Source organism: Palaemon carinicauda, chromosome 35 (genome assembly GCF_036898095.1).
Source record: "Palaemon carinicauda isolate YSFRI2023 chromosome 35, ASM3689809v2, whole genome shotgun sequence".
Lineage (NCBI taxonomy): Eukaryota > Metazoa > Arthropoda > Malacostraca > Decapoda > Palaemonidae > Palaemon > Palaemon carinicauda.
This window is the reverse complement of record NC_090759.1, coordinates 60,700,774-60,723,910: the sequence shown is the minus strand read 5'-3', so window position 1 is coordinate 60,723,910 and position 23,137 is coordinate 60,700,774. Positions and strand designations below refer to the sequence as shown.

Below are 23,137 nucleotides of genomic sequence, written 5' to 3'. Positions count from 1 at the left end.
TAATGCTAAGAAGAAATCACATGAATAAAGGTGTAAATATTGTATATGCGATAACTTGCAAAACAGGACATCATGTTTAGATTCTTACAAAAGACATTTCAAGTCAATCCCAATAATGCTTACATATCATAACTAGAAATAGAAAAAAGGCATAAAGGGGGATATATGAAAAGCCAAAATGTAAATAAAACAAACAAAATATAACAACTAAAAAAATCCAGGGAAGAAAACCAAAAGGAAAACGTTCATATAATCTTACAAGAAAGGGTAATCAAAGCAACGAATGGACGACATATCAACAAAGAATTTAGGATCCACAATACAATCGAAATAATTATATAGTTTCATTTTTATTTCAACTAATATTTTTTCTCGGTTCTATGACAAAAAGCAATAAATTGGAAATAGTATGGACATTTCATAAACATCATAACGCTACGAACAGTTTTGCTTTTCTGTTATTAAAAATGCAGATTTTTGCCTTCATGAAAAATTGAAAACCGGTTTACTTTTTGACGCCTATATGAATGATCCAAGCCCTGTCCTTTTCCATAACTAGATTGATATACCGGTAATTAAAAATTATAAACGAATAAGCTGAAAATTTGACTTTACCTACAGAATGAATAGGAGTAAGATATATAGATTTGAATCCCATCTATTAAGGATAAACGACATTCAAATTTTATATATAAGTCCCCGAACTATTGCATGCACGAAAATTAAAGAAAAAGTACATCTAATACAATGTACCTGATTTTGCTTTTAAATACACAACTGCACGATACACCTTTTCGAAAATCGAATATATATATATATATATATATATATATATATATATATATATATATATATATATATATATATATATATATATATATATATATATATATACATATATATATATATATATATATATATATATATATATATATATATATATATATATATATATATTTGTCTCTTCAAGTTGTCAATTCTTGGACATGATGTGCCGTACCATACTAGTGGTATTTACTGTTATAAGGATGTTTTTGCTTTGAATGCTTTAAACTGAATTACCATTTATTTATTCATTTATAACAAATAATATCGGCATCAATGACCTTAGATGTCAGGATGCCAGATAACTTATAATCGATCAATCAATCTTCAATTTGTCATCGACGAGAGTTATTTCTTGAAGATTGGCGTCTTGAGCTGATTTTCTCAAAGATTTAAAGAATTAAGAATCAATATGCTTTTCATTTAAAACACCTTTCTCTAGATAATGCTTTAATATTTTGGGGGTAACAAACTCCACAGCGTTACACGACTACATTACTTGTTGGTGCTTAGACGCTTCTCGGTGTAAAATGACATTTCAACTCGTTAAAAACATTGCATACCTTCATCTAGAGTAAAAATTATTTCTTATTTTCAGCTGGAATAAAAATGCTTTCTTATCTTCATGTGTAGAGAAAATTCTTACGTATTTTCAATTAGAGTGATAATTTTTACTTAATTTGATTTTAAGTGAAAAAAATTCCTGGCTAGTACAGTGGTAACGTGTTTGCCTCGCATTCGCGTGGCAAGAGATCGATCCCCGCCCAGGGCCGTGAGTTTAAGCTGTTTACTGGGGAGGCTACTGCTGTGGTAGGGCCCCACAGTGGGGGTTTGGGCTTGCCCGGCTGACGTTCTGGTGAGCATGTATTCTGATGGAACTGGAACTGAAACCAGACACCTTTAACCTTTAATATGGAGTGAAAATTCTTACTTATTTTCAATTAGAGTGAAAATTCTTACTTTTTCGGATTTTGAGTGAACATTCATTCTTTTCGTCAATTAGAGTGAAAATTCTTACTTATTACCAATTTGGGCGAAATTTTTTACTTGTATATAACGTGTAAAATTTCTACTTATTTTCAACTTGGGTCATAATGCTTACCAGACATACCTTCATCCTGAGAAAATTTCTTACTCATTTTCAACTTGAGAAAAATTCTCCTTATCTTCATAACATCATTTTACTTAACGTAAAATCAAGTAAATATTCTCACTTATAAGCAGGAAGTAGTTTGTTTTGTAAAAAACTCTTAAAAGTTCTCAAGGACTAAAGATGATCAATACAAATATTTAACAGTGAATTTCCTTATCAAAATTGCTTGAATAATCAACATATGTATTTTTTTTTTTTTAACGAGATATAAATTCTCTAATATTATCGAGCTAAAACTAATTGTCAGCACAATATCCTCAGTACATCACTAAGTAATTGTGAATCCACTTTAGGGTATTTTAAATATAAATATGTACATAACATCGATTGGTGATAAGTTTACTGGCTAACCGTATTTGTACGACTTAGGAAATAGCACGAAATGCTAATTTTACCAAAAAAAAGCCTGTTTATTATTATTATTATTATTATTATTATTATTATTATTATTATTATTATTATCATTATTATTATTATTATTATTATTATTATTATTATTATTATTATTATTAATAATAATAATAATAATAATAATAATAATAATAATAATAATAATAGCTGAACGTACCTACATCATGTGGATTGAGATGAATACAGGTCAACTGTTAAAAATGTTAAACTAAGTTCACCGAGACAGTCGTAATTTTTGTCCAATTTGAAAAATAAAGGATTCTCACCGAAGGTAAAACTAATAATTACAGCGATGTAATACCTGTATAATACAACGAGTTCATTATAGCATATTACCTATATATATATATATATATATATATATATATATATATATATATATATATATATATATATATATATATATATATATATATATATATTATATATATATATATTATATATATATATATATATATATATATATATATATATATATATAATATATATATATATATATATATATATATATATATATATATATATATATATATATATATATATATATATATATATATATATATATCGTTTAATTGAGAATAAGCCAAATACTCCATGGCAACAATGAACAATCTCTTACGCAATAACATCTCGGAAAATTCAAACCGAAATACATCAACAAATAAAATCAAAATAGAACACAAAATATTTACATATTTGCAAACACATTGGGAAATATCTGGTAGGGAAACTGGGACACAGGGGGATATATTGATATAAAAAAAATTAAAAAATCAGGAGAAAAATCAGATAAATCATGGCAGAAAAGAAAAGCGTCAGGAATGAACGTGGGAAAATTCTGGCTAGGAAAACATATCCAAACTCATTTAACAACCCAATTCACTTACTTTCTTTGTCGATGAGATCTGTAAAAATTGAGAATATTGTTTACAAATAATTTAAATCATTAACTATCACACGAAGTACCAAATTGCAATAATAAGTGTTAAGTAATGCATATTAAAACCATATGTTAAAATCTATCATGTGTTTGAAGTAACAGTAAATAAATAACATAGGATCCTATCACGTTATATTAGGCCCCGTTTTCTGTTTATCTTCCAGTTAGAGAAAACGTAAGCTCAAAACACTTACTTTGAACTTGTATATTTCCAGATATCTCATCACGATAGACTCTGTTCTCTGCATGGCAGGTGTAGGTGCCGGAATCAGCAGATCGTGGCGATGTTATGATGAGTTTACCTGATAAAATAAAACTTATAAAATAATCCGACCTAGTTGCTCGGTGGTATCATAGCAATGTCATACGGAGGAAAAGAAATGGCTATTCTTTATGATTCTATACATTTGTGATATAATGAATGACTCCCATATATACATTCAATACGACTGTAATTTTTATTACTTATTTTGCACCCATATCAGTTCCTAAAGTATATACATTCCATAAATGGAGTATGAAAACAAGATAAAGTCGATAAACTCTCAGACCCACATTTACAAAAAGCTTTAATTATAATTCATATTAAAAAGGGGTGAAGTTTGATTCTAACCACTTACGAATTCTGTTTATGAACATTAGCATTGATACTAAAACTATCTACGACATAATAGTTCATATATCTATAATTATTCAAAAATAGTAGCTGACTAAACCGGTTTACTCAAAATCCTACATCAATCTCGCCAAATGTAGTTTTCATTTATTCTACAAACAGGGGCTGAATAAACAATTAACAGGAGAATAGTTTTCATTTCCGCTTACCCCACAGGCAGAGGCTAGATAAACAATTAACAGGAGAAAAGTATAAATTATGAAAAAAAAAAAGGTTAAAACCACTTACTCCAGTACAATAAAGAACTGGAAGGAAGATTAACATCTTACACAAATAACAAAACCCCCATCCTACTCACAGATGCCATCCTCGGTGATCGAAGTCTGGAACCTTGGTGATGTGGGAAGTTTATCCGCATCCTTCAACCAGGTGATCTTGGGCTGTGGGAATCCCATTACGTGGCAGGACAGCACCAACTCGTCATCTTCTGTCACATAACGTTCTGGGGGAGAGTAACAATGATTGCTGATTATACATTATCCGGCGTTACGACGTCACTTAATATTAAGTTCTAACTGATATTTTTGTTTATGACATGTATTTTAGAGACGGGTCATGCTTTACAATTTGGACTGGTTATATTTGTGCCTCTAAGACTAGATATGATTGACTCCGAACGTCTTTGCCTTCGAAAAATAATCGCGTATGAATTTCTAATTTTAACAATATGACTTCTATATTTTAATACTAGGGCTTCTCACCTCTACGACTAGTAATTCCTTACCTCTCATACCAGTGGTGTCTCATATCTAAAAGTAGTCATCTCTTATTACTAAGAGTATTTAATTATTATTATTACTATTATACAAGCTATAAACCTAACAGGAAAAAAACAAAATGCTATCCCAAGGGCCTCGAAAGGGAAAGAGGCCTATTACGGAAAGGAAATAGAGAAATGACGAATAAAACTATAAGAAGAAATTATAAAATACATAAACATCAGTAGCAACGTTAAAGAGATAAGTCATATATAAACTAAACTAAGGTCAACCTGTTCAACAGAAACGCATATGGAACAAGTTTGAACTTCTGAAGTCTCACTGATCCAACCACCAGATTATGATCATTATGACTTCATAGCTAATACTAGTTGTGTCTTACTTGAAAAAGAAAGAAAAAAAAAAAAGCCTAGTCATGTCGTACCTCCATAGACTAGCTATGTCTTATATATAACTATTAATACCGTATTTCTGACACTAGTAGTATCTTACTTCTACGACATGCCATGTGTTACTTCTAAGACAGGTCGTATCTTAGTGCTAATACTGGTCATGTCCCATTTCAATGCTAGATGTGTCCCCCCTCTATGGCTAGTATCTTACCTCTAAAACTTGTAAGGCCTTCTGCTACGATTGTAGTCACCCAGAGATTCCGGCCGAAATAAGCCCCACCCCCTGATGAGGTCATAGCCAACCATGTTGCCTTCCGCGTTAACAACGGTCACAACACATTATTAAGTTATAGTTTGATATTTGTAAGGCGAAGCATTGTGACCGCTGCTAAAGTGGGATACGTGATTGGCTATGGCGTGACCATGGGAAGGCTTATTTCGCCCGAAATCTTTGCTGTGATTATAGTCTTATATTAACTTAAAATTGCTCATGTTTTACTTCTAAAGGTTTAAGGTTTAAAGACCGTTCATGAATTGCAGAGGAAAGGGGTAGTGACAGTGCCCTAACTAGCAGGACAATGCCCTAGAGACTGACCATATATTCATATGATCATCGCCCAAGACCCCTCTCCAACCAAGCTAGGACCAGGGAGTGCTAAACGATGGCTGCCAACGACTCAGAAGGTAGACCTATTGGCTACCCAAAGGCCCCATCCTTACCTCACAAGATGGCGAGGTTTCAGACACTACAAGAACCTATCAAGCTTGAGCGGGACACTAACTTCAGATCGGCATATCACCTAGCAGGGAGGTTTCCAATAAGACTTCTAAGACTATTTGCACAGGTCTTTTTCTAAAATTATTTATGTCTTACCTCTAAGACTAGTAGTGAAGGTAGGTGGAGTGGGTCTCTGGTCCTCGTCTCCTTTGACACGGAGATCACAGGTGGTGGAGACCCTACCGTGGCGGTTCTTGGCTGTACAGGTGTATTCACCGGAATCAGCTTTGCAGGTGTGGTTAATCTCTAGGGACGCCACTCCTTCGTATGTTACAACCTGCAGGAAAAGAGAATTTACTTCATTTAAAAAATTCTATGAACTGGTTGATTTACTATGTGGTCAAGTTGAATACACAAACTTTTATATAGACACACATAGATACACACACACACACACACACATACATATATATATATATATATATATATATATATATATATATATATATATATATATATATATATATATATATATATATATTCATAACTGACACTCGTATTTTAATCAATGTAAATATCCACCACAATAGTATTTAATATCGAATTCTACCTTTGGGAATGTATATCCACTGGAGATTCGTTTATGATAAATGCTTCTGTTTGGGCAAGGATTCGAAACTATGCCTCTCAGTCGAAACAATGCCTGCAAAGTCATCTTGATAACATGGGTGGTTAGAGGACTTTGCTGGCAATGTTTCGATTGAGAGGCAGAGGTTCGAATCCTTGCCCTGCCAGAAGCATTTATCATAAATGAACTTCCAGTGGATATCCATGCCATTGTGGTTGATATGTATATATATAAACACATATACACACACACACACACACATATATATATATATATATATATATATATATATATATATATATATATATATATATATATATATGTGTGTGTGTGTGTGTGTGTGTGTGTGTGTGTGTGTCTCGTACAGATAATATATTAAAGATATTATTCTATCAACCCGTATTAAATTTGTTTAAGTTACTTTAATCCAGATTTGCGAAAAATAGAAATAGCAAAAAAAAAAAAAAAAAAAAAAAAAAAAAAAAAAAAAAACCTATACACTAAAACAATTCACCTTAATCCTATCGTCCTCCTTCAAGGGATAGCCACCCTTGAACCACTCAATTTCGGGTACGTCCTCGTCCATGGCCGACAGGACGTTGCAGCTTAGCCTCACGCGAGTGCCCTTGGCGATCTGGCGATCCTGCAACTTGGTGCTGAACTTGGGGCGCCTCCTAGGGTCACGGCGACGGTTGGCTTCCAACTGTACATAGGAAGGCAAGGGTAGTTTATGAGTATATGTTATGCTAGTTTTTGTTGTTATAATAATTGTATATGAATGGAATGAATATTATGTTATTTTCTATAATTTTGAATATTGTTTTATTTAATTTCAGAATATTAATTAAAGCATCGTGGAATCTTTCAAAGATTAATAGTAATAAATTAAAAAAAAAAAAAAATTTCCATTAACTATTTGTGTTCGCTATACTATTTTAAGGTGTTTTGTTATTTAAAGATTAATGATCTGAATATCAAGTTATTTTAGGATCATTTGAAATACTTGTTTTTATTTAGTTTAAGAATATCAATTAAAGCATCGTGGAATCTTTAAAAGGTTAATTGGAGAATTTTTTTTTAAATCATAAATTTCCACAAAAATTTTTCAATTATTTCAATATTCGTGGGCTATAACTCATGACCCTTACAAATGCTATTTATGTGAAAAAAGATCCATAATCAACAGATATTATTTCGCAAATTGTCGTGCTTCAGTGAATATTATCGGAGCTAAGCGTCTCAAACATACCTCTTTTTTTCCTTTAATACCTTGCCAACTTTATGGTTCATTTTTGCGCAAGGGTTCGTGTTGGCATAAAGCCCTTTCAATCTAATTCACCACTAGCACAACATAACTATTTTTTATCCTTTGAAAGATATCAAAATTAGTCTAATTTTAGTCATGCCGTAGATCTGATTGTTCCCTAAAAAAGAAAAACAACTGCAACCAAATTAGTAAAAAGTTCTAATGAAAAATCTACACCTCACTTTACTTGTCAAACTATTTCAAAATCGGTCACATATCAGCGATGACATTACTTGCGTAAGATGATCTTATTACCACCATTTAATCACATCATATCCCTACCAAATTCGTATTTTCTCTCATCTACACTCTACCAACAACAGCCACAGAAACATACTTCTCCTTTGTCTGCATCTTTTCCCACTTTTATGTGGAGTCGATGTTTCTGGCCAGCGTTCTCCATCTACCTCTGTCCCGCACTTCATCACCGGTTAATCCCTTTGACACACAGAAACATGCATTTCCTAACAATGAATTTCTCATCTCCTTTTATTTAATGTCCCTTGATTTTCACACTTACATCCGGAGTACCAGGTTGCGATCTTCTGGCGATCGAGCTGTATCTCTCGACCGAAATGAGTTCCTTCTCAGAGTAATCAATTTGACGTTTGGCTCTCTCCTGCCTCCTCTTTTCCTCGGATTCCTCAACCATCCTTCTGTAGTCCCTTTCTTCCTCTTCGTCTTTGCGTCGGCGTTCCTCCATTCTTCTGCGGCGTCTTTCTTCCTCCTGAGGGTATGAATTGAATTTAGGTTTCTTTCATACATACTCGAAACATTAAGAGCGACAGCTATCTTTATTCTTAATTTTCCCCTTAACTAATCATAATAAACCTTTGTAAATGACTTTAAGCTTCTATGTACCGTTTTTGTTTGCAAAAGCAATTTTTATTGATAACATTATGACATTCAATTCAGCATATAGGTACATCCTACGTCCTTTTCAAGTAAAGCTTATGAAATAATACAATTAAACAAGCTGAAATATCTGCCTTTCTAAACTTTACTGTATACTTTTAGCTTTGTACATGCAAATTGCCAAAAATAACGATTGAGTATGACGATACACAATCTGATTATTCATGTAACTCGTTTGAATTTAATATTCACCGGAAAACTTTAATCATGGGACTGCGACAGAAGTAGCTGAAGTCAATAGAATAGAATAAATTGAAAGGATATTGAAACATTATTACTATCATTGTTATCATTTCAATAGGAAACCCTCTAACGAACATGTAAAATTGCATAAAATCGCTGTTTCAGTTGTGTTTCTTTCCATAAATACTTTCTTTCTCGTAACTGCCTTCTGCAAGTAAATTTCAAAAGTCATTCTTAATTAAGATGATTTATCGGTCATGTCTCGATCTTCTCTTTTTATTGTATAAAAACTAAAAATATCCGGCAGGTTGTACAGAAAGAATACTGCCGTACAACACATCTGAAACTTCAGGAAATTTTATACAATAAAGACAGAAAATCGTGACAAATTTTGGCACTCTATTTGTGGATATAAATAGAAACACCAATAAAAAAAGGAAAATAGTGAAAGTTTCCTATAAATACCGTTTTAGTAGTGCTTTTGTTCAATTATTAATATTGCAAATCAGTTTACCGAGAACAAAAGCCCCATTCCTAAACTCCTGCATCAAAATCAGTAAAGGTAAGACCGGAAAGCGCCTCTACAAAAAAAAAGAAAAAAAAACTCAGATCAGCGACATCTATTGACGACACACCCAACTAAAATTTACTGAAAAGTCCCCCGGACGTATCGCTACTAATTTTTTTTTTTTTTTTTTTTTTTTTTTTAATTCAAGACCTGCAAGTGAGTTCCTTATGTCCTGTCGTGAGAATCATTTGCCACAAGCATTTTTTTTTTCAATGTTATCATTAGGATATTAGGAAATGGAAAAAGTGTGGTGGCAATTTTACTTTCCGAGTTTAAGGTTTTGGCAAAGTCTCAAACATACCTACCCCATGAATGCATAAAATAGACCGAAATGAGCCGCAAAAATCACATTTTTATTTTTATAATAAAACTATTGCCATAGAAACTGTTCAGATATGCTTAGTTAACAAAGCCATGTTTATAATACCAATTGATAAGAGTAATACTTTTTTTTTTTTTTTGAAAGCTACACCATGATGACAATTTTTTTTCCGCCTAGTGTGTAATAGTTTGAGATCCAATTGAAATCACTTTTTATTAATGTTGTTTTGTTATGCTTTCAGGTATTCCTGTGAGGAAAAATACACATGTCTGTAAATGTTTGTGGAAAAGGTAAACAGAACGGACTTTCATTTGTGAAGAACGTTTTATCAATAACAAGGACAAACCTCGTAGACTATGCCGGATAGCGAAAAAGATTCAGTGAAACAAAGCATGTTCCACTAGCTGAAAGGTTATCAGGGTTCATACCAACTGAACTTAAAAATATAGCATATCACAGACAATCAATGCTACCAGAACATTGTACATAAACATATGCTGGTGAGAGCAAAAAACTGTTTCTTGAATCTGTATCCGCTAAAATTGTACGTGCGGCAAAAATTGGGCGTACTTCACCATCCAATTCAGGAAACATTGATAGTGGCCACATACGAAGATGTGGCAGCAAAAACCAAAACAGAAGTCATGTATATTTTTGTGCTCCAAAGCATGCGATGACCATCTACACCCTGTACAAACCGAGGTTGTGAGAAGGTGTTTCCTAAAGATCAGAGACAAAGAGAAAGACGACAATATCAGACCAAGTCTATCATCTGTAGAGGAACCTGGTGAAGCATCTGTACAGGAACTGTGGTATCACAGAAATTGTCTAAGACATGCTGAGCGACAATGTGACTCTGAGATTGGATTGTTCTGGGTCAGATGTCAATATTGACATATGTATCTCAGACATGGATATTATTAATGCAGTGAACGGTTTGCTCTCAAACTGTGCTGTGCTGAACATGAATGACATTAGTGAAGAGTGCAAGTCTATGCTCGGTGAAATCGATGTTGCAACGGGGACCGTTCACTACATATAACACCTGAAAATTTTGATAAAGGAAATGTTCCAAGTGTGGAATTTGTTAAGCCAAATCGGCTAAATCAAAATGTACAAAAAATTAGCAGGATAGAATCTGGCATCATAAGCAGCGATGAAAATAAAGTAGGTACCTTCCTTTAGAAGTACTCAGAGCAAGTTGAAAATCTGTTGCACATCAAGCAGACAAGGCAACAGGGAAGAGCATTTAGCAGCAGTTGACAAGCAGATCAAATACTTCTTTGCGCACGATCTGTGCAACTTTGAGCGACCGATGTCATTGCACCCTAGGACAGATGAGTGAGTTACAGACTGAGAGTCCTGAAACGTGGAGAGCTCTCAAAGAAGATGCCTTCTGTATCAAAAAGTCGGTACACCATGTACCAACATCTTTGTAAACGAGACATGGGAACAAGAAATAAAAAAAAAGGTGAAGGTTGCAGGAGGAATTACAGGACTGATGCAAAAGTAGTCGGCCCTGAATCAATTTTTACTGGCTACACTAAAGATGACACAAATTGTCATAGATTTTCAACATAAACATTAGTCAGCTGCAGATACATCCACAGAGAAACAGTGGTAACGCGTTCGCCTAGCATTCGCATGGCCGCAGATCGATCCCCGCCCAGGACCGTGAGTTTAAGCTGTTTAGTGGGGAGGCCACTGCTGTGGTTGGGCAACACAGTGGGGGGTTGGGCTTGCCTGGCTGACGTTCTGGTGATCATCTATTCTGATGAAACTGGAACTGAAACCAGACAACTTTAACTTTTAATGCAGATTGCAGTGCGAACAACGCTGAGAAAAAATTGGTGCATTATTGTGGAGCATAACAGAGGTTCTCCACTTGTGGATCATAAGCCACTTGTTAACCTTGTATCCATGATGGGCATACCTGATGCTACCAAGGACAACATTCTTACGAGGGATGATAAAAGACAATTCCGTTATGCAAATTTTAGGATGCAGAGAAAGACAAATGGTTCCCAAGCATCATTTTAGAATTGATTTGAAAAACTGAAGTTGAAAACCTACTGCACTCTGCATAAGGATCGACAATTACTTGCTCGATTCTTGGTCATCTAGTAGGCATGCCCACATCTTGCGATAAACTAGCAGATACCACTGGAAATTATCAGATGGCTGTAACACCAAGATCTCTTTTTGCCACAGATGGAACACTGTTAACTCCAAATGACACAGTGTGTGTTTATGAAGGAGATTGATCAGGGCTCTCGACAAACAGGTGGTTATAATGTAGAAATCGTAGTGTTTGGTGGCATTGATTTCCATAAAGCAGAAACGGCCGAGGTGTATTCCACCAAAGGCTCATGTGTAACAGTAACCGACATAATGTAACTTTTCAAGACAAAAAACTGGAGAAATCTACCATCAACACATTGAACTCTCAAGCCACACATCCAGAGAGTGAACTACATCTCTTAGATGAGACAAATCCTACAAACAGCCAAGACTAATCCTCCCTCACCTGAAGGACAAAGGATGAGAACGGAAAGCGGATAGGAAGGTCGAGCCTGTAGAGTCTTAACAAGCTAGCCCTACAAGCTGTGCTGGAGCTTATCAAGTGTGGTTGGAAAGGGCCATGTGTCGGAAAGACCAATTGCTCATGTCACAAAAAATTGTCTTTCTTGCACCGCACTGCGCAAATGTGCTTACTGTGGAAACATTCATGACTACAGAGTTGTTCTCGATGATAACCTGCTATGATGCTATTGTCAACAAAGAGAAAAATATGACTGATAATGGCCAAATATCTATGCTTGACATGTACTGTTGGTATTCAAACATTCCTAAAAATTTTCATATTCTTTTTTTTTTTACAATAATTAGATATATCGTTTGCGTATGTTAGAGACCTTATTAAAACCTGAAGCTCAGAAAATAAAATAGCCATCAAACTTTTTCCATTTCCTGATGTCTTAATGACACCATTGAAATAAAAATTGCTTTTGGCTAGTGATCCTCCCAGGACCAACTTTTAGGTACACGAGAACCCTGACTACACTGTTGGCATTGCTTTTCTACAAAATATGCATTTTCTTTGATCATATGTGTATTTACCATTACTCAAGCACTTATTCTACTCAAATCCAGATGTAAACAAGACTGCAAACTGACCAATGCCATCTGTTGTCAATGCGCCCTAGTGGTACTAACGAGAAAAAATGCTCACAGAAATTTCAGCTACTTTCCATCTTCCCTTTACTGTCTTTGCTCCCATACAGACCTCCAGAAGAAGAGCTCTAAAGATCCATGTCAAATTACCTTTTTAAGGAATTCTTCTCCCTGCAGCCTGAGATCATCTTCTTTCCTTCTTTTCTCTTCCTCCTTTCTCCTCAGGTCCTCCTCGAGTCGCTTCTTATCCTTCTCGACACGTCTCCTCCTTTCTTCCTCTTGAGCTGTCTCTTCTTCGGCAAGCATTCTTTCCTGCATTTCTCGTCTCCTCCTCCTCTCTTGTCTTCTTTCCTCCTCTTCCTTCATGAGCCTTTCTTCCTCTTCTCTTTCTTTGATTTTTCTCTGTCTTCTTTCTTCTTGTTCTTGCGCTTCTTTCATTCGTCTCTCTTCTTCCCTCTCCCTGATTTGCTTCTCTTCCTCCTCCTTCATCTTACGCCTTTTTTCTCTTCTCTCTTGTTCTTGCTTCAAGTACTTCTCTTCCTGTTCCTTCAGTGCCTTTTCTTCTTCCAGTCTTCTTTGCTTCCTTCTCTCGTTTCGCTCTGCTTCCTCTTTTTGGTACTTTGCATCCTCCTCTTTCTTCATCTTTTCGATTTCTTCTCGTTTCATTTCTAACCTCTTACGTCTCTCTTGTTCCTCCTTTTCCTCCTTTTCTTGTTCTTCCTTTCTTTTCTTCTCCTTCTCTTCCCATTCCTTCTTTCTCTTTTCTGCCTTTTCCTGTTCTTCTTTTTTAATTTGGTCCAGTTCTTCCATCCTTCTCTTATCTTCCTCTTCTTTTCTCTTTCTTCTTCTCTCAGCAATTTCTTTCTCCTCTTTGTTGAGTCTCTCTATTTCCTCCTTGCGCATTTCACTCTGCCTCTTCGCTCTCTCCTCTTCCTGTAACCTCAACAGATCCTCGTCCTCTTTCATCATCCTCTCCTGAGAATACCTCTTACCATCGTCTCTCCTGCTGGTTTTCAGAAATTCCTCTTGTTGTCGAAGTTCTGCTCCTCTGATAGCCAGGCTGTCATCTGCCTTGTCATCCAACAGACTTGATCTCTTCCTTTCGAGAGTGTCTGGTGACTTGGACCTGTGTTTCTCCTTCTTAACACTAGATCGCCTTCTGAGTGTTCCCTCGGGGGATTTTGCCTTATCAGCGGCGGAAACATCAGAATCATCTTCTTTTGTACTTGATCGCTTCCTTAGCCTTGTAGGTTTTTCAACTCCAGTTTCCTCCGTCGCTTTGACATCGGCCTCTTTAATACTCGACCTCTTCCTGAGTCTTGGACCAGGAGATTTCGATTTCGATTTTCTTTCCTTCTCTTTGAACTCTGCATCACCATCATCTGGCTTTGCAGAGTCTGCATCCTTTTCTCTTGATTTTGATCGCCTTTTCTTTTCGACAGAATCTGGAGTTTTAGCTTTCTTAGTCTTTTCCTTGGCTTTCTCTTCTTTAGTTTCCTTTTGATCTTCCTTAATGCTTGGCCTCTTCTCACTGGTATCAGGCGACTTAGCTTTTTCTGTAATTGATGTCCCTGTAACATCCGCCTTCTTATCTGTTTTTTCAATGTCTTTCTTTGAATCAACCTCTGGAGATTTAGCCTTCTTGGAGTCTTGTATACTTGCAGTTTCAGCTTCCTTCCTTATTCTATCTGCTTCTTGGTCTTTAAGGCTCTTACTATCTTTAATGACTTCTGCTTTACCACCCTCATCCTTTGTGGTGGCATCTTTCTTAGAAACACCAGAAACTTCAACTTCAGACTTTGATTCAGGAGTTTTAGCTTTGCCAATATCTTTGCTATCGCTCTCCTTGTCGGTGTCGACAACTTTAGCTTTGTCTTCTGCCTTAGGTTCAGGTGATTTAGCTTTCTTAACATCCTTGGTTTCAGCTTTAGATTCAGGAGACTTAGCCTTTGAATCCTTTTTGTCTTCAACTTTAGGCTTTGCTTCTGGAGTCTTTCCTTTTGTTTCTTTGAGATCTTCCACCTTATCTTTCTGTTCAAGTGATACCTCCTTTGCATCCTTTTTGTCATCTACCTTATTTTTGGGTTCGGGAGACTTGGCTTTCTTTGTCTCTTCTTTTTCTTTAATTCCAGCCATAGTTCCTGATTCCTTTTTAGCTGTGTCCAATTTATCTTTTTCCTCAACAGACTTGGCCTTAACGTCTTTTTTGTCCTCCTCTTTACTCTTTGGTTCAGGAGATTTGGTCTTGGCATCATTTTTGTCATCTACTTTACCTTTTGGCTCAGGAGATTTAGCTTCAGAATCCTTTTTATCATCTACTTTGCCTTTTGGTTCAGGGGACTTGGCCTTAGCATCTTTTTTATCTTCTACCTTATCTTTTGGCTCAGGGGACTTAGCCTTCGAATCCTTTTTATCTTCCACTTTGCCTTTGGGTTCAGGGGACTTGGCCTTAGCGTCTTTTTTATCTTCTACTTTATCTTTTGGCTCAGGGGACTTAGCCTTCGAATCCTTTTTATCTTCCACTTTGCCTTTGGGTTCAGGAGACTTAGCCTTAGCATCTTTTTTATCTTCTACTTTATCTTTTGGCTCAGAGGACTTAGCCTTAGAAGCCTTTTTATCCTCCACTTTGCCTTTTAGTTCAGGAGACTTGGACTTAGTATCCTTTTTATCTTCTATCTTATCTTTTGGCTCAGGGGACTTAGCCTTTGAATCCTTTTTGTCATCCACTTTGCCTTTTGGTTCAGGCAACTTGGTATCAGCATCCTTTTTATCTTCTATCTTATCCTTTGGCTCAGGGGACTTTGCCTTAGAGTCCTTTTTATCTTCCACTTTGCCTTTTGCTTCAGGGGACTTGGCCTTAGCATCCTTTTCATCTTCTTTCTTATCTTTTGGCTCAGGGGACTTGGTCTTAGAATCCTTTTTATCTTCCATTTTGCCTTTTGGTTCAGGAGACTTGACCTTAGCATCCTTTTCATCTTCTTTCTTATCTTTTGGCTCAGGGGATTTAGCCTTAGAATCCTTTTTATCTTCCATTTTGCCTTTTGGTTCAGGGGACTTGGCTTTAGCATCTCTTTTGGTATCATCTTTTCCCATTAGTTCTGGAGATTTAGCCTTAGTATCTTTTGTGTCCTCTTTTTCCTTGGCTTCAGGGGACTTGGCTTTAAGATCCTTTTTGGCTTTCTTTTCATCTTTACCCTCAATTTCAGCTCCTATGCCTGCAGATACAGTTGTTTTCATTTCCTCTTTGTTTTTATCTGTAGAAACTGACCCTGGAGACTTTGGTTTCTTAGCCTCATCTATGTCTTTTTCTAATTTACCCTTTGCCTCAGGAGACTTAGCCTTATCTTCCCTTTTGCTGTCCAACTTTTCTATTGGTTCAGAAGACTTGGCCTTTGCATCCTTTTGGGCATCATTGGGTTTAATAGCATCAGCTTTCATTGTATCATCTTTCACTTCACCTTTAGCGGGTGTTCCTGACAACAAGGAGGTCTTTGTTTCTTTATTTTCAGTTGTATTCTTTGGTTCAGGAGATTTTGCTTTCTTTACTTCCTTGTCTTTGGTGTCAGTCTTTGGCTCTGGAGATTTTTCCTTTTCGGTTTCTTTTTCTTTGGTTTCATTTTTGAAATCAGGAGATGTAGACTTTTTCTTATCTTCTTTGTCTTTATCAGCTTTCGGGTCAGGAGACTTAGCTTTTTTAAGGATAGATTTTGGTTCAGGAGACTTGGACTTTTTAAGATCATCTCTGGTATCCTTAGCTTTAGTTTCAGTCTTACTTTCAGGTGACGTTCCCTTTGCAAACTTAGTCTTTTCTGTGTCTTTAACCAATGCTTCATGGAGCTCTGATCCTACCACCATGCTTTTACCTTCAGCAACTCCAGCTTCTGCTTTCATTTTTAAGTCTTCAGTAATTTCTGTAACAGACATTTCTTTAAGCTGTGCCTCTTTCAATTCAATCTCTTTCTTTAATGTTTCATTGATAATTTGCTTCTTACCCTCAATGTCCCCCTCCATGCATATCGTTAATCCTACAGATGTGTCACCTCCTGCCTCAGTTTTACCTCTGTTTTTCAGAGATAAACTAGCATCTGCAGTAATAGTGGATTCTTCATATACTTCTGTTTTGGCTATCAACTTCTTTTCTTCCTCAGTCTTAGCTGCATCTTTACCCAAAGAATCAACTGTTAAGCCAGCAACAGTTCCTTTCTTGGTTTCTTTTAATTCTAGAACACTTTCCATATCACCTGCAGACCCAGAGCTAATATCACTTGTAGAAGTAAGCTCACTTGAGGGCTCTTCACTCTCTCCTCTACCTTTCATAGCAGCTTCCTGTCTAGCTAGAAGTTCTTGTTTCCTTGCTAGAATTTCTTCTCTCTTTGCTGCCAATGCATCTAAAACTGAGGCTCCTTCAACAGCACCTTCAGTTATTTCCTTAGCCTGTTGTTCTGCCATCTGAGCAATTTGCCCTGTGATACCTGCTGCTATTGTTTCTTGGGCAACTGAAACATTTTCTCCCAGAGAAGTCTGTTGGCCATTAACAATTAGACCTTCCTTAGAGTCAGCAGCAATAACAGTAATTACTTCAGTAGCTTTAACTTGGTCCTTATTAACAATATCTGAATCCCCTTGAAGAGTTGCTTCTGCCGATGCTACCTGTACCTTTTCTCGATCCTGGAGGGAAGCTGTGGTACCTTCAACTACTCCTACGTCTTCAGATTTAGCTGAAGACTTTCCAGGTGAAATAGCAGTTTTCATTTCGGTAACCTTTGATGATATGGCTGATTTCATCCCAGCAAAGAGACCCTTCTTTTTACCTTCTGAATTATCTGTTCCTTGAGATGTATCCTCTTTTTCTGAGGCATCCTTTGGAGATGTTGGGGACTCCTTTGCCTGATCACTTGTGGGAGAGAGAGATTTTTCAGTGGATGGTGCCTTTTTGAAGATACCAGTCTTTTCTTGAGATGGGGCTCTTTTGACAGATGAAGTTTCATCCTTAGATAGTTGCTCTGAAGAAGTGTCAAATTGTGAATCAACGTTTTCCTGAGATAACTCCTGCTTTGGTGATATAGATTTTTCAGCAGATGGACCTTTTTTGAAAGAAAACAAGCCTGTTTTTTCTTGGGATGGCTCTCGCTTCGGCAAAGTGATGCCTTCATCTGGAGTCTTTTCTCCCGATGGGGCTCGCTTACGTGAGAACAGACCAGTTTTTTCCTGAGATGGTTCTCGTTTTGGTGAAGTGGTACCATCCTGAGAGGCAGCCTTATCACCAGATGGGGTCCGTTTTCGTGAGAACAGACCAGTTTTTTCCTGAGATGGTTCTCGTTTTGGTGAAGTGGTACCATCCTCCGAGGCAGCCTTATCACCAGATGGGGTCCGTTTTCGTGAAAACAGGCCAGTTTTTTCCTGGGAAGCACCTCTTTGTGGAGATGTAGTACCATCTTCAGTTTTCTTCTCAGCGGATGGTCCTCTCTTAAATGATGGAATTCTCTTGAGAAGACCTGTTTTTTCCACAGATGATCCTCTTGTAGGGGATGTAGTACCATCCTCAGAAGTAGTTTTCTCAACAGACGGGCCCTTTTTGAAGGATGGAATTCTCTTAAGGAAACCAGTTTTTTCTTGAGATGGTTCTCTTTTGGGAGATGTAGTTCCATCTTCTGAAGTAGTTTTTTCAGCTGATGGACCTTTCTTGAAAGATGGACCTCTCTTGAGCAAACCAGTTTTTTCCTGAGATGAGTCTGCTGTAGGAGATGTAGAACCATCCTCAATAGTTTTTTCGGTGGATTGACCTTTTTTCAATGCTGAAAGCCTTTCTGACAAGCGCTTCTTGATAGATTTACCTGTACATTCAATTTCATCACCCGATATATTTTCCTCTATCATTTGTTCTCCTTCAACTGCTTGTGTGTCCTTCTTTACTCCTGATCGTGTTTTGTCTGTAATTTTGATGCCTTTAGCTTCATCACTTTCAAGAGATTCAGAATAAGAGTCACTACTTGGTGAATCCAGTAACCCTTCCTCTTTCCTAGCACGAAGGTTCTGTAACTTAGCTCTGAGTTCCTCTTTCTTAGCCTGAATTTCCTCCTGAGTTAATGTACTACTTGTCCCGATACCCATCTCTTCCATTGCTTCTTCCTCTTCTACTTTCACTTTCTTTGTTGCCGATTCATCTGTCAATGATTCAATCTTAACAGATTTTCCTTCAGCTGTAGAAATATTTTTCTCATCTTTAGCTACTTCTGAAGCAGGTCTTTTCTTATCCCCTGAATCCATTTTCTCTCCTGCCATTCCAGCAATGAGAGGTGGCTCACCCACAGTAGCAGATTCAGCAGCACCTTCTACAATGCCAGCAACAGCTCTTTCCGGCTTAACTGCAGGTCTTTGAGAGACAATCGCTGCCTCTGACTGCAAATCTGCTTCCTGAACTACTATGCACTCTGCTAAAGATCCACTTCTTTCCTCAGCTACTGTCAACATATGTGACATATCTTCTTTGTTGAAGACATTCAAATTAGCATAATCAACATCTGCTTCTTGTACCATAACAGCTTCCTTTGCTGCTTCAGTCATAAAGTTAGCCCTATCACTTTTACCATGAGCATATGCAGGTATCTCCCTGATGTCACCAGAAATGCCTATTTGTTCATAACCTTCCACAGCCTCATGTAGAGTCTGGTGAGCATAAGCTTGACCCTGTTGACCACTTGCTAGCGTCAAATCACTTGCTTGAGAAAATCCTTCATTTACAGAAACTGCTAATGCTTCTCTGTAGCTAGGATCTAACTGCATAGCCATTACCTGTTCAGGTGTTAAATCTTTCATGGATTCAGCATGTTCATATGTATAACGTTCAGAAGATTGCATGGGTTCTAACATGGAATGAAGTTCACTGAAGTCAGCCTCAGTTTCTTCAGCTGGGAATGATTCAGGAATGTCCTGGGTGGCTGTATAGAAGCTTTGTTCTTGCTGCTGAGCAACTCCTGTGGCAAGAACATGTCCCATCTCAGCCTTCTGCGATTGAGGTTTATTTAATTTCATACTTTTTGCACTTCCGCTAATCACATCTGCTTGTCCCATCATAAGGGCTTCTCTCTGACTAGCATCTTTCACTCGGGCATGCTGAGCCATCATTCCTTGAGCTTCTAATGATGCTACATCCTCAAGGGCCTCAGTGCTCATAACATTGTAACCTTCAAAACCTTGTTGAATTGCAGTGGCTTTCTCAAGCGCAATTCCACCTTCCGAAGAAAGCTTAGCCTCGCCTTCGTATACTTCTGTTGACTGAATTGTGGCAGCTTTTCCTTCAACTTGAGATTTTATCACTGAGGCTCTCTTGACCTTCTTAGATGGTCTCTCTTCTGAAGCCAAGGACTTTGCTTGTTCTAAAGTTTCTTGCTGATTTACTTCCATTGCTTCATGTGGAATAAATGATGGGTACCTTTCTAAGACCTTGCTTATATTTGTGATATCTGACAATGTGTCTGCATCTGACAAGAACTGCTGTTGTTCAGCCAATGCAACTTGACCAGTTTCAATTGATCTTTTGCCTTTAACTTTCTCTGCTCTTTCCCCTATAATTTCACCTGCACTTGTAAATACAGCTTGTTCCTGAGCTTGTGCAACATTCAAGCCTGGGGTAGCAAGGCCTTCGGCAAAGGTTTGGTGGACTTTTTCACTTGCCATTGTTTTTGGTCCAGCACTCATAACTAATGCCTCTTCTGCAATGGCTGCTTCTCTTCCACCCACTGACAGTTCCTGAGCATGAGTTTTCAAAAGGCTTAATCCCTGTTCACTAAGGGATCGAAGATCATGTTGTAACACTTGTTTCTCACTAATATGGGCAACACCTTTCGCATCCATAGACACTGAACGAAGTGATAAATGTTCTTCACCCCATACTTCCATCTCTGGAAGATCGGCAATATCAGAACAAAGGGCCTCACGTTCTTCAACCACAACTGCTTCCATAGCAGACAGTTCTTCAACGTCTGCTTCTGTACGGGCATCATCATATACTACATCAGCCATACTAATGTATTCATCAAACGCTTGATCTTCTACATCAATGACCATAGCTTCCATGATGAGCGGACCCTTACGTGATGTCTCTCTTGTGAAGCGAAGAGGAGGGAGCTCAGCCTGGTTCTTTTCATGAGCTGCAAAAGAATATTTACTTAAAAAATTAAACACAAAATATCTTACATCTGTGGACATAAATGAATCACAGTATTCTAACAGTCAAATAATTTGCTATCCTCAAAGTAAAAAAAAAATATTTGGGGTAGGAATAGCAAAAGAAATTATAAATCAAATAACCAGACTTAAATTGAAAAGCTTTTAGCAAAGGTTTAACAAACCCATTCCTTGCGTACCCTGTTTTTAATAATCATAAAATTGCCTACAATGCTTCAGACAAGGAGCCAGCTAAATTAAAGAAAACTTGTTACTGAATTTCAGCATGAGCCATACCTGACAAGTGATCAGAGATCTCATCTGCATATATCTCCGCTATCTGCTTAGCTTCCGCTTCGGAAATGTCAGGGGTTTCGTACAAAGACAGTGAGACTTCTCTGCCGTCGATGCTGACGGACACATCGGCCTTTTCACCGTCAGCATCGGATATCGCCGACTCGTATATCGAAATCTGAGAAGAGCGCTCTTCGTTGATCGTTGAGAGGGATGGATTCCTTGCAATGCCTCGTGCATCTGCCAGTGAAATCTTATCGCCTTCTTTCTGTAGCAGCTTATCTGCATTGGAGAAAGATGTCAAATACGATTTTACATTTTTATTAAACCTTTGATGATGGCAAACTTTCTAATTACTACTATCATTATCATTATTACTAGCTAAGCTACAACCCTAGTTGGAAAAGCAGGATGCTTTAAGCCCGAGGGCTCCAACAGGGAAAAATAGCCCAGTGAGAAAAGGAAATAAGGGAATAATTATACTAGAAGAGAAGTAATGAATAACTAAAATAAAATATTTTAAGAACAATAACAACATCAAAATAGATCTTTCACATCTAAGCTATAAAAAGAGACTTGTGCCATAAAAAGAACAGAGCAGTCAAATTAATAACCTATTGCTCGGATATTACTCAATGATGCCAAGGAGGAAAACGAAAAGATTTACCAACAAGTAAAATCAAATATACTTCAGCGAAATCTGGAAGGGTAAAAAAAAAAACTTGCCTTCGAAGCCAAGAAGAGCCGCGGAGGAGGAAGCAGAGCCCATGACGTTGATTGCCTCGCATGTGTAAGTACCCAAACAGCAGGTGCCATCTTCGCCGCTGATGATGCGATGGATGTCACCCGGTTTAAGTTCAGTGCCGTCCTTGAACCATTTCAACACAGGCTGAGGAACACCAATGACCTGAAATCCGAAAAAACGAGTCCATGAAAAGAATTTGCGATCATTGCTGAGAAAGAGAATATCCATGAAATATATTTCGTTAATTCATTGCATTTACAATTTTTCAGCCTCAAAACCCTCCCCGTACCCACACCAACCAAAAAATTATTGCTTAAATTCTTACATTAGATCTTAGGGTTCTTGTGTTTGCAATAATGGGTCATAAAAAGACCAGATAAGCCCATAAAGCTACAAAATTCAGTAATTATATTTTGTAAGATTCATAGCTATATTAGTTAACTAAATCGAAATATTTATCTGAATTTGAAAAATGAAAAATGTTCTAAACACTATTCCTGAAACTGTTTTAGGCTACCCAAAATAAGAGCACTGTAGATAGTCCACCAAAAACTGAATCTCAGTTTATACCACACATAATTTTTCGAAATCAAAATAATCCTGGTTATTATCAAGCGAACAAGTATTAAAGAAAAGACCGACCTTGCACTCGAGGTTGACGGTGCCCTCGTAAGAAAGAACCGCTCTAAGGGGCTCTAAGAAGACCGGTTTTTTGTAGTGTCTTGGAATGACTAATTTGATGGACGCCGCCGTGACGCTGTGGCCGAAGTCGTTGCTAGCAAGACATTTCCATTCGCCCTAGAGAAAGTGATGGTGGTTACTAAATGATCAAGTTTGAATAATATTAATGAAATATGGTAGATAAAGTGATTAGCCCTACAGTTAACCTCGGACGCCATAAACACAGCGTATGGTTCTACCCCTTTCTTTTCCCACTCTAATTCATTACAATCTCTCTCGCTCCTCTCTCTCTCTCTCTCTCTCTCTCTCTCTCTCTCTCTC

At 37.1% G+C, this 23,137-nt stretch overlaps 1 protein-coding gene across 1 annotated transcript in view; it reads right to left on the bottom strand.

Moving 5' to 3' along the window:
* LOC137627787 (titin homolog) overlaps nucleotides 1–23,137 on the bottom strand; it is a 617,410-nt gene that overhangs the window by 434,295 nt on the left and 159,978 nt on the right. Inside the window, 10 exon segments of the mRNA XM_068359142.1 lie at nucleotides 3,277–3,294; nucleotides 3,524–3,631; nucleotides 4,304–4,447; nucleotides 5,991–6,171; nucleotides 6,977–7,165; nucleotides 8,289–8,495; nucleotides 13,081–21,080; nucleotides 21,394–21,672; nucleotides 22,117–22,297; nucleotides 22,778–22,933. Of these exon segments, the coding sequence (XP_068215243.1) occupies nucleotides 3,277–3,294; nucleotides 3,524–3,631; nucleotides 4,304–4,447; nucleotides 5,991–6,171; nucleotides 6,977–7,165; nucleotides 8,289–8,495; nucleotides 13,081–21,080; nucleotides 21,394–21,672; nucleotides 22,117–22,297; nucleotides 22,778–22,933 (9,463 nt within the window).